General features: G+C 31.7%; 1 protein-coding gene across 1 annotated transcript in view; it reads left to right on the plus strand.

Annotated features, from left to right (window-relative positions):
• RASA1 (RAS p21 protein activator 1) overlaps positions 1-17,748 on the plus strand; it is a 94,038-nt gene that overhangs the window by 68,264 nt on the left and 8,026 nt on the right. Inside the window, exons 12-20 of the mRNA XM_006913204.3 lie at positions 5,143-5,230; positions 7,390-7,467; positions 9,065-9,222; positions 9,714-9,790; positions 11,095-11,267; positions 11,576-11,735; positions 12,797-12,939; positions 14,632-14,747; positions 15,452-15,538. Of these exons, the coding sequence (XP_006913266.1) occupies positions 5,143-5,230; positions 7,390-7,467; positions 9,065-9,222; positions 9,714-9,790; positions 11,095-11,267; positions 11,576-11,735; positions 12,797-12,939; positions 14,632-14,747; positions 15,452-15,538 (1,080 nt within the window). The remainder of the gene's footprint in view (positions 1-5,142; positions 5,231-7,389; positions 7,468-9,064; positions 9,223-9,713; positions 9,791-11,094; positions 11,268-11,575; positions 11,736-12,796; positions 12,940-14,631; positions 14,748-15,451; positions 15,539-17,748) is intronic.

The raw sequence follows: 17,748 nt of genomic DNA on the forward strand, positions 1-17,748 counted from the left end.
TTGAATCTTAGCTAGTGTTTATATTGTGAATCACTAAGGGAGTATAATATGAAGTATTTCAGTAATTCATTTGACTTTGATACCCTCCATCTTTTTTTGTGAACACTTCCTAATATCTCATAAAAACAGCTATTCCAAAGTACATGCAAAAATGTTTTGGTAAGATAGAATTTCTTAAGATTTTTCGTTTCTTAACAATATGGGAATCTTGACCTTTATCTGTGGTTGGATAAGACCTCAGGTTCCTTTTCATCTCTGCTCTGCCTTCCTTTCGTATGTGCTAGATCCTTCCTCACAGACCAGCTTCCTTCATGGTTCCAAGGTAACAGATAGTACCAGAGGAAGGAGAAGTGAGCATTTCTTCCAGTAACTATTGAAAATCCTGAGAATGCACTATTGAGCCACCTCCGACAGTTTCTAGTCTTAGGTTACCTGAGGTAGCAAAGGAATTGAAATTACCTTTATAAAGTAAGGCCATTGAGGCCATTGAGCACCCAACCCTGCTTCTGATCATGCCACCCAGGTAGTGAGGATGTTATCTTTAAGGGTCAGTGAAATGGATGTTGGAGAGACAACCATACTGTTCTTTCCCAAATACAGTTTATTTGTGCTATCAACAGTTGCAAGAGGGAAGAGATTTGGGAACTAGCTTATTGAGTTAAGTAATAAGAAATAGGTGGTTCTTAAGCTGAATCTTGGAGGGTGAGTATGAATTCATTTAATAGAGCAGAGCTTCCCAACCAGTGTGCAAAGAATAAGTTATAGGTGTTCCTTGAAATATTTGTGGTTGTAAGTTATTATAATAACAATAGTAAAATAAATGTTTTACATTTCAACGATTATAATGCTTAAAATTATATGACTCCCTCAATAAACTGTTTTATTCCTTATTTTGTTATGGCAAAAGAATTGGTGTGTAACATTTGTAGACAAAGCTCTGGTAGTGGCCATATTTCAGTACTTTCCTCTGACTTTTTAAGAACTTGCTTGCTTCAGGATGGCATTTCTACTAGGCAGGTTACATAGACTTCGGAAGTTTGTTAGAAGATCATGCAATTAAGAGCTAAAGCTAAAGCCAAAGTGCTTCACACAGATTTGAAATATTATTTGTTTAGTCAGTCTGCATGGAAATAGCCAAATCTTTGAGGCCAAAAAGCAAAAAAAGAAAAAGAAAAAGAAAAAGAAAAGATACCACTTTCAAATAGTATTAGATTGTGTTCAGATAGGATTATCAGTAAATGCATTGGCTATATGTAGATAGAGATTACATTTTCACTGCAGACTGATGAATCTATAGACTTTAGAGAAATACTTGGAAGTTAATTATTAGTCATTCAAAGAATCACCAAAAGAAATAATTAAAGACGAATTATTCAAAACAATAAATGAATCTCTTTGAAACCAAGAAGATATGGAAATAGTATTTAAGTTTATGATTGATGACGAGGCTTCATGATAGGAACATTTAAAGGTTTTACATCAGAAATTCATTCTGGAAAATAAGCTATACAGACATGCTCTTATATGTAATATTTGGTCTGTAGACCCGAATTCCAGATGAAATGATAGTTAAAAATGGAGACTAATAAAATCCAAGCTGCTTTAACTGCACGCTTTCAGTTTCTTGGGGGAAAATGGGATCACAATACCACTGTACTGTTTGATACCAAAGTATGTAAGCTGCTCAAAGAAGAGTTTTGCTAAAGTTTATGATCTAGAAGAAGAAAACTTTTTGGTGAATAATTATCACTTTGCAGATTTATTGAAGAATGGGTAAACTTTCTCAAAATTAGAAGTACAATATAAAAAGATATTGTGTTCTGACATTTTTAGATTCAAAGCAGAAATTCAACTTTGGAAAAAGTGAGGTTAAAAATGATTCACTAGTAATACATTATAATTTGAATAATATATATCTTAAAGAATTAAGACTAATAAAGCAACATCTGGATAATTTCAAAGAAAAGCTATTTATCATTATTTTGACATAATCTATATGAACAGGCGCAACTGAATTGAAGTCCTGTTTGTACTATCAAAAGGTCAACATTATATTTGCCAATTAAAGAAAGGAACTCCTAGAGTAAAAAGATCAGAACTTTGAAGTACAATTTAAAGGGACTGAATTATTCCTATTCTAGTTAATAATATCAAGAAAGGAGTTTATTTTAAGTAGTGAAAAAGCAATAAATAAACATTTATCATTTGCTACAAGACTATAACTTGCTTCTTGTGCAGTTTCTTGTTGAAGGTGACGTTCAAGAATTTGAAGACATCTGAAAAAGTCCAGGCCACGAATTGTATTTAGTGATACCAAGTCTAAACTTAATATGAAAAAGTTATATATGAGAAGTAACACATGTCTTATTTTTAAAAAGTAACATTTTTTCAAAGTATGCCAGTTTACCATCAACTGTATTTTTGTGTGCCTTACTATGAAATAGTTGGGAAGCACTGAGAAAGACTGAATGCCAACGAAGACAGCATCAGCAAAGCGTATTTCAAGGAAGTGAAAAGTCACCTCTACCAGATAATGAGACTAGTGAAAAATGGGTTGATACTAAATTATGTATTGTAGAATGCAGATACCATAGCACAAAAGGGTAAATTGTAGATAAATGCTGTTATCTTTTTCTTTGCTGTGTTATCAAATACACGACAGGTATTTGAACATTTCTTGCATTGTGTAAGCATAGAACCCAATACACTGAGATTTTTAGCATTTAGATGAAGTCTAATGTGAAGTTAACAGCAGGTCCTCTGCAATAGATTTGGTTGGTGTGCGTGCTCAGCTGTGACGAAGGAATGTTGGACACACTGCTCGTTTTGCTAAAATTTTGCTCTTCCTGCCCACTTTAATTGTACAGCTGTACCAATTTTCCTATGATTTTTAGTATTACAAAGAGTCCTCTAAGTACTCTATTTCTTTATGCGAAACTTCTGACTCTTAATACTGCTTTACTTTAAATAATAACCATTTTGGGAGCACAAATTGAAAGACATTTCAGTGATACTGAGTTATTGTAGTGAATATTTATGTGGGAATGTTTACACCTTTATCATTTTTTAGACTGAATCTTTCACCGTTGCAGTATTGTTTTATCTTCATTAAGAAAGGATTTTTACCTGGATTTTAAATTTTCAGTTGGCAGTTATTTTCTTTCAGCATTTTAAAGATTGTTTTCTGCCTTACAGCATTAACTTTGTCATTCTAATTGATTCTTGTTTTGAAATAATGTGACTTTTCTCCTTAAGGTACTGTATTTCATCTTTCTCTGGCTGCTGTGAGATTTTTTTCTTATTTTAGATTTTCAGCAATTTAACCAAAATGTGCCTACCGTAATTTTTTAAAAAATTTATCCTGATGTTTGTAAAACTTCTTCACTCTCAGACCTGATGTCATTTATCAGTTTTGAAAACTTGGTATCTCCTTAAGCAGTTCTGCCGCATTCTCTTTTATCTTTTGGGATTCGAGTTACACAGTATACCTTTTTACTATGTCTCATGTGTCTCTTATGTAGTTGTCTGTTTTTCATCATTTTTTCTTTGTGCATCAGTCTGGATTTTCTTGTGATTTGTCTTTCAGTTCACTAATCTACTCTTCTGAAGTTTAATGCATTTGTCAAAGTCTTACTTATGTTTATTACATTTTTCATTTTATAATTTCCATTTGATTCTTTTATAGATCCAGTTATCTGGAAAAATTAGCTATTTTATTTATTAAACATTTTCATTACAGTATTTGAAAATCATATCTAATTTCAGTATCTGGATTAGTACATAGGTCTTTCTCCTTTGTTATTTTTTTTCTTTTGGCTTTTCAGTTATTTGATCCTGATTCCTGTAATGTCTACTTATGTTTGACTGAATGGTGGACATTGTGTGTGAAAAACTGTAGACACTGTGGATGTTACTGCTTCCAGAAAGGATTGTTGTTCTGCCAGAGATTTTAGGGTAGGGGTAGTTCATCTTGATTCTCTCAGGGATCCAATGGAAGTATTAGTAAAGGCTATTTCATTTTCTTATCCTTTTTTATTTTGAAGAAAACTTTAAGGCTATTTCTGGTTTGCTTTTATTTTGAAGGCATAGCTGTAGGGGTCTCAACTGAAAGCTTTCTCTTTTAAAGGCTCTGAACTCATTTGATTCCAGCAGCACTGTGAAACTGCTGAATGCACTGGTTACTTTTTTAACATTTTAGCTGCTGCTTTCTGCTTAGCATCTCAGCTTCTCAGCTTCTTGTCCAACACAGTGTAGGTGTTGGCAAACACCTGAAAAGTTTTTTGTTTTGTTTATATTTTATCCAACTGGAAGGGGTAGTCTGATATAAACCTCTTTCAGAATCAGAATGTTTCAGTTTATGTTTTCCATTATTTTTATGGCATTCTCAAAGCATGAAAAGATGTTTCTTATATCTTTAATAAGTTAAGCTTGTACTTTGGAGATTTTGCTATAGCCTCCTAATACTGAAGTATAAGATATAATCTTTGGTTAAAGCAATAAATAGAAATAACATTTATTGAGTTTCTAAAATATGAAAACCCTTACTAAACATTTTATAAACATTTTCAAGTCAGAGCACATCTTCAAAAAGACATAAACTACTATCCGATATTGTACTTACATAAAATTATAAAGAGGAAAATTCAAATCACTTATCTACTAAGAGATAACTACTAAAAACATTTTTGGCCTAAGAACATGTCTAATCTTTTTCCAGTGCATATATATATACATACACTCACAAATATGTATATATATATTCTGTATCATCTTGAAGCAGTGAGTTTAGTAACATTTTATTTGCTTTAAAAATGTTTGGATTACCTATATATAATTCTGGCATTTCTGCTTCAATTTCTTTGTAACTTTTCTATTTCTAATGTCTTAAAATTAATTTACATAGTAGATTAAAAATTTTGAAAGTTTGATGAAAATTTAATAGTGCAGACAAAAAGTTTTCTGAAATGCATGCAGCTGACATTTGCTTTTTAGTAATGATTTGGTACAAGGGAGTATTATTTCCCTTAATTAAGAATTATGTATTTTTATATAAAATATATATTTTGATTTTTTTTTAAGTGGCTTTAGTCTTTTAATACTTTCTGTTAAACTTCCTAATAACTTTTTTGTTTCTATTTAAAGGCCAAACTGTTTTCAGATAGTAGTTCAGCACTTTAGTGAAGAACATTACATCTTTTACTTTGCAGGAGAAACTCCAGAACAAGCAGAAGTAAGTTAATTGTTTCTTCAACTACTGTAAATATTTGGCCCATGTTTTCTTTTTTTTTCTTTTAATTTGATGTTCAGTTAAAGTCGACATACATACGATATTAGTTTAAGTATACAACATAGTAGTTAGACATTTATATACTGTACACTTGTTTTGTTTTTAACTAGAATAGAAATGATTGCATTTAAGATAAAGTGATAAAACAGATGCTGCCTGAAATCTAATCATCTTTTTAAGGAATAGTAATACTTATATGTAAAACATTTTTTGAAAGAAATGCAGAAAAACACAGTAACAGATTATTAGGAATGAAAATTGCATTTTAAGTTGACCTTTAAATACTCTATGATGTTGAGTCTAACTGAGAATGTTCATTTAAAATCCTCTCTGCAGAAAGGTTATATTCTCAGTACTACTGAAAGGTAAGCCAGTTAGTTTTGCTAACAAGCATTGTTAGTATTCACTGATTGAACTCCATGTCTAAAAATACAAGTTCAGTCATCAGAAGGAAAACTATTTTAGGAATTTTCTCTTTTTCTCTAAGTCTATATATAATGCCTGTTTTTGGCACTAGCCATTGATCTATTTGCAGTGCCCTTCTAATGACCTTTATTAAATTTAAAGTAATGCTGTGAAGAAATAATGTGTTAAAAAAAATCTTCTAAAAATATTTTGACTTCTTTGAACCATAATATTTCTGGGGTGCTTAGTGGTATTTTGTGGAAATATTACCATATTTCTGCTTATACTCTGTGTATGGAAGGAATCAGAAGGTGGTTAAGAGGTTGAAGAAAGCAACTTTGTTGAAAATAGAAGATAATTTGCCAGCCTTCAATATCAGGCAGATGCTCTTAAAACTGTGGATCCTGATATGGGCCTCCGACTCATAGATTATGAAAATATCTGACTTTAGAAAAAACTTGGTGAATGAAATATTATGTTTCATGGCTCATAATTGAATGTCATGTTTCAAATCTTTATAAAATATCTCAAGTACTCACTATAACCATATAACACATAAAACCTGGTATGTATCCATAATTTTTAGATGAAAACGTAGGGCTCAAAACATTTTGGTAACATAAACATTTTTTAAAATATTAGAAATTGAGTTAGGAAATTTAAACTCCATATCCTATCTTCTAGTTACTTTGCCGTGTTCCCTCTTTCTAACTAAAGATGTTACATACCTTAATGATTATTTCAGTATGTTTTGCATTCCTCATTTAGTTGTATAAACAGAACATTTTCTTACTGTATTTATATGTACTCTTTCTGTATTCTGTATTTCCAAATACTACTTAAAGTCCAAAAGTACCACCTGTATTTCTAGTTTTCATTACTTTGGTGGCTTGTGAGATCTCCGGTTAGTCTCTTCTATTTGTAAAAGCTGTGGTAATTGATTTGGTCTTAATTTGCTTTACTATAAATGTGTTCTCTAAACATTGACAGTTCAGATTCATTGAAATAGTCAACAAACTAAAGACACAATTGAGTAAAGCAATGCTGTAGAGCTTTCTAGAAACATATAATGCCAAGGTGAAGTATTTCTTTTTGATGAACCTGACATTTTTCTTTCTCTAAAGCACTAGATGGTTAAACTTGTTAAAATATAGCTACTACTTCATTTGACTATTAGGCTAGAAAAAATTTTAATGTTATATGTGAAAGGTTTACAAATAACTCAGATCCTCTTAAACATTTCTACCCACATCATGGGCTAAAGTAACTATTAGAATACTTGTCATCAAATCAATCCTCACATTATCCATTGGTTTTGCAGTCAGCCCTCCTTTCAAAAATTTATCAAGTTAAATTTTGCCTTAGGGTGCCTCAATTTGTAACAGCTTAACTAGACATAAATTTTATTTTTGGAGCTAATTGCCACTCATTGGTATACTTAACATTAACGTAGAGATTCTACAGAAATAGTTTTTTTGCAGAATTATTATAATTGTTTTGATCATTGCTATATTTTATTGGGGCACAAATATATTAACATGCAGCATTCTGTAAGTTTAAAAATGGCAGTCTAAGAAGTAAAGAACTATTGAATTTAAATAAAACAGTGATTATTGGAAACTAAATTATTGTATAATATATTTCTTTGAAATGCTGTGGGGTTTTTTTTGTTTTTTGTTTGTCTGTTTGTTTTGTAGGATTGGATGAAAGGACTGCAGGCATTTTGCAATTTTCGGAAAAGTAGTCCAGGGACATCTAACAAACGCCTGCGTCAGGTGAAACTTAATTTTCTTTGATTTGTAACTGTCACATTTTGTCTATCACTTTCTTTATTTTTATTTCTGTATGAACTATTTTGGCCAACACTTGAAACACTTTAGAGTTCTTAAGAGAAAATATTTTCAGGCAGTTTAAAAACCTGTGCTCTCACTTGCTTCAGTAGCAGGAGAAATAGTTATTTCTTTAGGAAAGAGATCGTTCTTTACATACTTGCTGGGTATTTAGTCCATAATGCCATCCTTTGAATGCATACCAAGAATTTTTTTCTTCCATTTAAAATAATACCAAACCAACAACAGACACTATTCTGTTGGGCACTTTTATTATTTTTTTCTTAAAAATTTATACTTTGGCCTATTTCAAAAAAGTAGAACTAAAGATACTTACTGAAAAGATCATCTGATTTAAACTACCGATCCCAGTAAACTTGGGTTTTTCCTTTTATAGTTTTTTGAATTGCTTTTGAAATGTATTACATAACTCTTAGGTAGTATCTTGTATCTTATTTGAAACCTTAACATGTCCTATATGTTTGTTTTTGGAGAGTTAAGCTTGCCTCTCTCTTTCTAGGCATGTAAAGTCAAATTTGAATCCTCCATTTCTTTGCTTTTTTCTTTATAGTTATCCCTAGATAACTAGAAAAAAATAGGTAATTTTAACATTTTTGGAGTTTTGAGGAAAGTTTAGTATGATATTTATTGACCAGTGTGACTCTTGTTTTACTTAGGAGAATTTCCAATAAGCTTGGTGAATTTAACATATTGTTTTATTGGAAGTAAATATTCAGGTTAATATTCAGATGACTATAATTTATATTCCTGTAACCAAAAGACTGACTCCCCAAAGGCATTTAATTATATACATAATCACTATGTGTTCTCAAAATATATTTTAACATTTAGTAAGCAATGGAAAAGCAGATTGAATTTCTGCAGATTGTGTATTGTGTGAAACTTTAGCTATGAAATTATCATTTATAGATATGATATAGCTATTACCTCTTGAACTCTTCTCCTGGGTCAGGTACTCTGCTTTGTGCTTTACACATATTATTTCAAATCTTTACAACAATTTGCAGTGTAAACTTTATCCTGATTTTATATCTGAGGAAGATGAGGCTCACAGAAGGCTGACTTGCCCAAGGCCACACTAGTAGTAGTTGGCAAGAGAGAAAGGAGGGCCAGATACTAGAAGGTAGATAGTCTATGTTTTGGCATCAAAACTGACAAATAACTTTGCTTCTTTGGATTTGTATCCTTTTCTGTAGAATGGAGAGGTAGAATCTGTTTTAAAAATATTTTATAGCTGTGGAACTCTTTATAGAAATAAAACCTTCCAGGTGAGTATTATATAACTAACATGAGATTTTGATTTGGGTGGTGACAGTTATTTACTTGTATTAATAAAGAATCCCCTTCTTACCTTCATCTTCTCTGAACAATTGTTTTATAGTAGAAAAGGTATATTTCATTTCTGCAAGAATATAATTGGAGGAATAACTTGTAAAACAAAATTTCATTTATAGTAATTGCTTTTGAAGGCTAATGCATAATTTTTGAAATCTGGGGTAACAATTTTTTGTGCTTTCTTTAGGTCAGCAGCCTTGTTTTACATATTGAAGAAGCTCATAAACTCCCACTAAAACATTTTACTAATCCGTATTGTAACATCTACCTGAACAGTGTCCAGGTAGCAAAAACTCATGCAAGGGAAGGGCAAAACCCTGTATGGTCGGAAGAGTTTGTCTTTGAGTAAGTCTCATTTTATCATTACATTAAATTATTTTCTTTTACCATATGGCATTTTCTCCCCCGCCTCTTTTTTTTTTTTCCTCTACCTAAACCCTCAACAAGGTACCAAGTCCAGGCATTGTAATAGTACAAACATTATTTTTTTCTGTTGTATTTGTTCACTTTACTAGTAAAGTGCTGTGTCTTTTGTTTTTCACATAGTTATTAATATGAATTAGCATTACTGGCAAGTCCAAAACCACTTACTGGCACAAATACAAAATGTTTACAAAGGCTCATGGTTTACTTGAGGAGGTTAAAGATAATAGGGGACTGTAATTTTCTTGTCTGTATTCCTATATACCAATAAAACAAGTTTTGAATCTAATAGTAAATCTAACACATTTAAGTTTAGTAGAAAAATAGGGGCCTTATTTGATACTAGAAATAAAAGAATTAGATCATTTGATACCAGGACATTTTGTTAATTCTTTTTCTCCTTGCTCCTTTAGTGATCTTCCCCCTGATATCAACAGATTTGAAATAACTCTTAGTAATAAAACGAAGAAGAGCAAAGATCCTGATATCTGTAAGTTGATACAGAAATTTCTTTCTAATGTAAAAAAAACCCCGTGTTTTGCAGACTTTATTTATAATGCAATATAGTCTAAAACGGAAATTAAAAAATAAAAGTGCACATAGTATAATTTGACATGTTTCTTTTTGTACTTCTAAAGGTATTGGTTGTTGAGAAATGTATGTAAGATAAAAAGACCAAAATTAGTAAAGTGTACATACTGTAAACCTAAGCCCTTATGATTAAATTATGTATCTATTCATCTTCCCCTTCCCAATGAGTAGGAAGAACAAGAAAACAGCAGCAGTAGTCATCTTTCTTTGGTTCTTCCCCTATCTCTTCTTTCTACTTTTTAGGTTTTTCCTATTTTCTTATACTTGGCATGTAAGTGAAAAAAATCTTACAAAATTTTTTAAATGTGAGTGCACTATTTATTCACCTCTGGTATTCAAACCCTCCCAGTTTTGGATCTCAGCTGCACACCTTTTCTCAGCCTGTTGCTAAAACAGGTGGCAGTGGAATTTAGTAATTCACATCAGTATGAATGAGGTTAATATCTTCTTAAAAGTTTTTCTGTATAAAATGTTTATTCTGTAATTTCTGTGTTTAAATGCTTAACCTTTTTCAGTGGTTCCCCATTACTTTTAAAATAAAATCTACCCCCATCCCCCAGTGACGCAGAAGAAAGATCCTTTCCTGATTTACTCCTCCTTCATTTTGCTCTCACTGTAATCTTTTAGTATGTCCCTCTCTCCAGTTACTACACCAGCTTTTTCTTAGCTCATAAATTATCCATGGATTTTAAAAGCATCCATCGTACCTTCTATTTAGACTGCGCTCGTGCTTACCTCTACCCTAGCTGCCTGTCTCTTTCTATATTTAGCTGAACAGCTCCAGATCCTGTTACAAGTCCACTTAAGGGTTACTTGTTTAGAATAAATTTTTAACCTCTGCAGGTTGAATTAGATATTACCTCTCTGTATTCCAGCATTATTAACCACTCTTAACAGCACTTATCACATTGTACCGTAATTGATTTCTTGCCTTCTTGGCTAGACCATGACCAACATGTAACTCAGAGCCTATGTCTTAATCATGTCTGTATCCTGTGTTCGAGTCTGGAACATAGTATATATTCAGTAAATTAATGAAGTAAACAGTAAGTGCTGAATTTGTGATATCACCAACAACTCCTTTCTTTACAATAAAAAGCATTTAATACTTTAGAGAAGACAGAACATCAGAAAATTTAATCATGTGACTAATTATGGTGTCATCGTTTTAGACAGTAATCATTTGATGTTTTTCTATAAAAGTATTTATGCGCTGCCAGTTGAGCCGGCTACAGAAAGGGCATGCCACAGATGAATGGTTTTTGCTCAGCTCCCATATACCGTTAAAAGGTATTGAACCAGGATCCCTGCGAGTCCGAGCACGATATTCTATGGAAAAAATCATGCCAGAAGAAGAATACAGTGAATTTAAAGAGGTATTAAGTTATTTACCAGTCTAATTACTTTTAATGGTGTTAACAGAAATATTTAATATTTAATGAAAGATCCATTAAGTGTAGTAATTCCATAGTTTAGTGACACACTGACAGAGAGTGAATAGCCTTGTGGTAGTATGATGTTGGTCTTAAAGAGACAAAAATATGTAGGCTATAAACTCATTCTATTTTTAATAAATTTATTCAGTAGAACATATTTCTAAATATAAGAACATATATTCTGTTAATCTCACTGAGGATGCTTATTGCTGTGTACTTTCAACAATCTTTCTTAATGTCATTTTTAGCTTATACTGCAAAAGGAACTTCATGTAGTCTATGCTTTATCACATGTATGTGGACAAGACCGAACACTACTGGCTAGCATCCTATTGAGGATTTTTCTCCATGAAAAGCTTGAATCATTGTTGTTATGTACACTAAATGACAGAGAAATAAGCATGGAAGGTACAGTATGGAAGTGTTAGTGTGATACTTATAAAAATTTGAACAGTAATCAGATTTTACATATCAAATATATGTGGATTCATCTTAGAATATATTAAACAGGTAAATAATCTAACAAAATAAGTTATGTTTTTCCTTCATTAAAATAACAGTTGGAATGTCAGTTCTGATTCTTATGCTGGCTAATATAGGGGGTTGATACTTCTAATACAAGTTTCTGTCATGACAGATTAGTATTAGAAGCCATAAGAAAGTGACTTCTGTGTCCAGATCAGTGGCTCATGGTGCTTTATTAAGAATAGTTTGGTATACCTACCACAATCTCTTGTTTATTTTTTACTAATTCATTACACAAAAGTTGAGTGTTAGCTGAATTTTATTTCTAGCTTCTATAGATCAGTAGTTTCCAGGCAAATATAGCTGGCACATAATGTTTTGTAATGCCTTATAAATATGTCAGAACTACCCATTTCCAACCAGCACTTTGACTCAGTAACAGTACTTGCTTCCAGGTTTCCTCAAATAAACTGTGACATCTAGAACTATTTCCTCCTAATCATAGAAAATGTAAAAATATATAAATTTGTCGGGAAAGAAAAAGTGGTGGTACATAGTTTACACTGAGATTGTCTTTTCTGGCAATATTTGTTTTAGGATTTTATTAAAAGTCATTAGTGCCATGTTTTAGGTTAATAACATACTGGGATTTTTATGTTATATTTTTATTTGGAAATTAACTCAGACTTTTCAAAGCATGGGCTCAGTGGACAGCAAAGCTAGATTCTAGCCTTACTATGTCACTAACTGGCTCTTTGGTTTTAGACAAGTCACCTAAACTTTCTAAGCCTTTGCTTTTTTATATGAATGTGGTGGTGTTAATCCCTTCTCCTGTTTATGATCTAATGAAGTAATGATATAAAGTCTTTTGAAAGGGTTGAGTGTATAGAAATACAGGATATTGTTATAATCAGTACCTCAGTGCTACATGCAATTAAGCATACTTAAATGGTTATAATTGTTGAGGAAAAAATGAATTTCTTTTAATGTAAATATTTATGTAGATGAAGCCACTACTTTATTTCGAGCCACAACACTTGCAAGCACCTTGATGGAGCAGTATATGAAAGCCACTGCTACACAATTCGTTCATCATGCTTTGAAAGACTCTATTTTAAAGATAATGGAAAGCAAGCAGTCCTGTGAGGTAAGAATTTAATGTTTTAAATATTTCAGCAAAAAGCTTATTTCAATAGGCAATGCTTTATAGTTAGTTAATAAGGAAAATATATTAGCTTTCTAAAATTATTCATTACATTAGGAAAATGTTATGCAAAACAGTGTTTTTTTAAGAGATAACTTTATTATGGCATGAAAAACCTGATTGCACGAGAAATTCATTTATCTTGAGTACTTTATCATTTCTCCTACTGTACTAATGATAAAGTGTATGCTACTTTTAGAATGTGCACATAACATAAATTGAAGGTTTTGCTGGATACTTTTGTTGTATAACCTAGTTAAGTTCTGTGTAGCACATCGTAGCATCTATGTTTATCCTTGAAGTTTTGTTTTGTTTTTTTTTTCCGGGGGCGGAGGGCTGGTGAGAGATAATTTCCTCAAAAGCAAATAAAAACATTCTCTTTGGATTATTAAGGTTTCAGTGTAAATTCATAATAAACCATTAAGATAAAGAGTGCAATCTCATATGGTTATTCTCTCATTTTACTTTGAAGGTAGAGTAACTCCAGAAGGAAGATATAAAATTTATAAAATAATGAATTCATGTGATAATATATACTGGGAGCTGTCAAATGTTAACTCTGTATTAGGTTGTCAGTTTTTACTAAAGAGAATAAATTGATGATTTAGTGTTGAAAACTTGGGTTGATACCACAGTCGGCAAAACTGCACAGGATACAGAAATTCAGCAAGGCTGAAGAATATCTGAATGCTGGAGATCCATGGTAGGGAATTTAGACATACATAGATAATCTACTCCACTGATTCTAGATCAGAACTCTTAGATTTCAAGGGTTACTGGAAGAGTTTTGAGAAAGGTTCTGCCCAAGGGCCTTATTTGATATTTTCATAATTCATTAAATAAGTCTTATTCAGAAAAGTCTTTCTATTTTAATCATTTTTTTCCCTCAAATAAACAGAATTAAGATAGATTTTATAATAGTATAGTGATCTTCCCATTTAAATATTCCTAGTATATTTGTGAATACATGACCAATAAAGCATTTTTTTGTCTTCTGATTGAGAATACGATATTTAAAATAAAGTATAATCCAGTTTTATGTGTGTAAATATCTATGGTAAAACCTGGTAAATGAACAGAACTTTAACACTGGTATTAATCCCAAAGCAACTGAACATTTTTAAATAATCATAGCTTGCTCTTCAATTGAGTACAGTTGACCTTTAAACAATGTGGGGATTAGGGGTGCCACCCCCCCACACACAGTGGAAAATCCATGTATAACTTTCAACTCCCCCAAAACTTAGTCTACCTCTGTATCTGCGGGGAATTGGTTCCAGGATGCCTGCAGATACCAAAATCCCATAGATCAGTGCATACAGTCAGCTTTCTGCATCCTTGGACTTCCATCCAAGATCCAAAACAGTACAGGTATCTACTGAAAAAAGTCTGTGTTTATAAGTAGACCTCTGCAGTTCAAATTTGTGGTGTTCGAGGGTTAACTGTAACTGGGAACTACAGTAACAAACCTAAATAGTTCCACAGAGCAAACTACTTAAAAATTCCCATTTATACTCTCCCCTCCCCAAAACACTAACAACATGAAAAATAGAGAACCTTTAAACAACTGTTTGATTACCATGATTCATTTGTTTATCATTGCCAAGATGCATTTATATTTTTTCATTCTCTTAGTTAAGTCCATCAAAGTTAGAAAAAAATGAAGATGTGAACACTAATTTAGCACACCTATTGAACATACTTTCAGAGCTTGTGGAGAAAATATTCATGGCTTCAGAAATACTTCCACCGTAAGTTGTGAATTTTTAATTTGACAAAAAATTATATATTTGTATTTTAAAATATATTTCTAAAACATGTAAGCTTTTCCACTGTTCTGATGTTATGATACTCTAAAAAAGTTAGGGTTTTTACTCTCACAACATGAATTGTGTTTAAGGAAAAAGACTGACCTGAAGAAACCAGAGTGAAATAAATTATGTTTTTATACAAACCAATATGTCTGTTTTCCATAGTAACTCTGGGAATGAATAGAGCTTTATAGTCTCAGATTTGAGATGATAAAAGGCATGTATCTATCCAGTCTGTACTTGAGTATCTTTCCCATAATGTACATGGGAAAATTATTCAATATCCGCTTAATGGCTTCCAGTGTTAGTGAACTCACTTATTCAGGTTTACGTTAACTTCTTAGGTCAATGTCTCCCTCGAACCTGTACTCTGTTTCTCTGTATCCTTACCCCAATACTTTTTTCATTAATATAGAAGTAATCTGAAAATGGTAAGATTTCTTCTAAAGTAAATGTAAAGAATTGGTTAAGTCAATAAATAATGAAAACTTATTTCTCTCATTATTTTTAGTCAAGTAGTTTTTTGGCGGAAGGGCCAGTTGCATTAAAATATCTTGTATCTGGTAAATCAGCTTTGGGTACAATAAGAAGAGCAGCATTTTCACTTGCTTTCTGTATTGAGATGGTTGTGCTTATTTTGGCAGGACACTGAGATATATTTATGGGTGTTTACAGAAATCTGTTCAGCACAAGTGGCCTACAAATACCACCATGAGAACAAGAGTTGTTAGGTAAGGCTTATCAGTTCACTTCTTACACCACTATATATGGCACACATTGAGAGTCAAGTGGATAACTGGAAAAATTTGAAGACCAACAGTATACAAAACTGTATAAAACCTTATACTTTTATTCAGAGCCCTGTTGGATATTTTCGGAGTTCAGACAGCTCCTAGACTTTTACTGTATCTGTGTGTGTATGTGTTTGTGTGAGTTTTGGAAGTTACTATGAGACACTTAGATATTTATTGCTTTTTCTAAAAACCTGAACATTTATAGTCACTTTAACTATTTGGTATTTTTTTATCTAACAGAATGAGGTTAAAAGTTATCAATAAAATCTGGCTAACTTCATATACTACTTTCCATACACACACATATACACACATCTGTATATACATATATGTATATATATAGACAAAGGGAGGGAGTGAGGAGAGAAAGAAAAAAGAATTGATCTGGTGCTAAGAACAATAATTGAACCATTTAGATATTGATTAATCGATATGTAAGACAGTCTTAACTCTGGGCTAATCTCCAACCAGAGTCTCTAGTTCTGAAGCTGTGTTTCAGTGACTTCACTATATAATTAGAAATTGCTTTGGCAAGTCATATAGAATTTTGTAGGTTACATAAGGGGACTTCATCATCATTTTAACATTTTTCTGGTGAAGAAGCAGATCTGTAGAGGTTAAATTGTTTGCTTAAAGTTATATATAAAGTTAGTGGCTAATACATAACCAAAGACAATCCTAAGACCCAATCTAATATTCTTAACAGTATTTCAGGTTGTTTTTTTTTTTTTTTTAAGCACACTCCAACCCATTCAAGACAATTGGAAATTTAGTGAAAAAGTATCAGAGAATATAATAGTGTAATAAAGATATAATTTATTATGAAGAATATACTTCTGGTCATGTTATTTCCAATAAAAAATTAGCCAACCACTAAAATCACCAATATTATAGTTTTGAAAATGTAATGTTAATCTGGTTCCCAACCTAAATTTTGTAGAAGCTTCTACTCTTTTACAGATAAAATCTTAGTAATCATAAGATATAAATACTTAAGAATTGTAGAGTCTTGGCTTTAGTAGTGATTGAGAAGAATAAAAAAGAATTACAAGCATATGTCTCAGCACAGCTATATGTTACATAAGTTAACACTGTACTATATATGTTTCAAACAAGTATACTTGTTAAAAACATCAGGAAATTCTGCTATGTGGATTGTTTGATACTAGAGGGTGTTTGAAGAGGCCTTTATGCCAAAGGTGATGATTTCTGTCTCTGATAAGCTTTTAAATTATGTGTAGGTACATAGTATCCCTCTTAAAGTTACCTCTAAAAACTCAAAGAAAATAGATTTGCATGCTGAAATTCTTTTACGGTTCAATGTTATCAGGTTATATTTCAGATTCTAAGACCTATTTAAGTATCAAAATATGTTCAAGCAAAATTTGTGCAGGATTGTTTATAAATTAAACCCAAATTTAAAAACTTAATAATTGTTGTTGTATAATTGCAACAAATGCTGAGAAATAACATACTCACTTTCTAAGATTCCAAAAATGAGCAAACTGTCATATGTTGGAAGGTAAATGCTGAGACATTGGGTTATCCACTCTACAGAGAACAGAGACTATTATTTTAGTCTCTAGAAGGAATTTTATTAACTGGTTTAGGAATAATGCTTGTCTTTAGAAGGGGCTAGTAACAGGTCTGTTATTAGTGTGGATTCCTCTTAAAGGAAATTAGAGAAAAGTCGTCTCTAACTGAAGGGGCCAGGCTAAGAATGAGCTATAAAAGCCTGCAGTTTCTACATATACATTGTTCTAAGATTAGCTGGTAAAATCGTATATGACAATGTTGTTAAGCCATGTGCTTTTATACTAATTCTTGTTTTTGCTATTATTTTGTAATTGAAGGACTTTAAAAAATTTTAGATAGAAAAGCTGATGTCTTTTTCTTTATTGCCATAAAAGCTTTTCAGCATTCTATATTTTCATTTATCAAGAAGTTAATTTTCCCCTAGTACATGGATTCTTATTTTTATGACTCATCAACAAAATCAATATAATGAACTTAATTTATAACAGACTTTACTGGGTTGTTTAAATACAGAAAGAAAGAAAAGAGAATGGAAGTTTTAGGACCTTACAAGACTATGTATCTACAAAAAGGTTTATTTGTGCTCCTATAGTTTTTCAAAATTATTAGTG

The sequence above is a fragment of the Pteropus alecto genome, unplaced genomic scaffold (assembly GCF_000325575.1).
Source record: "Pteropus alecto unplaced genomic scaffold, ASM32557v1 scaffold20, whole genome shotgun sequence".
NCBI lineage: Eukaryota > Metazoa > Chordata > Mammalia > Chiroptera > Pteropodidae > Pteropus > Pteropus alecto.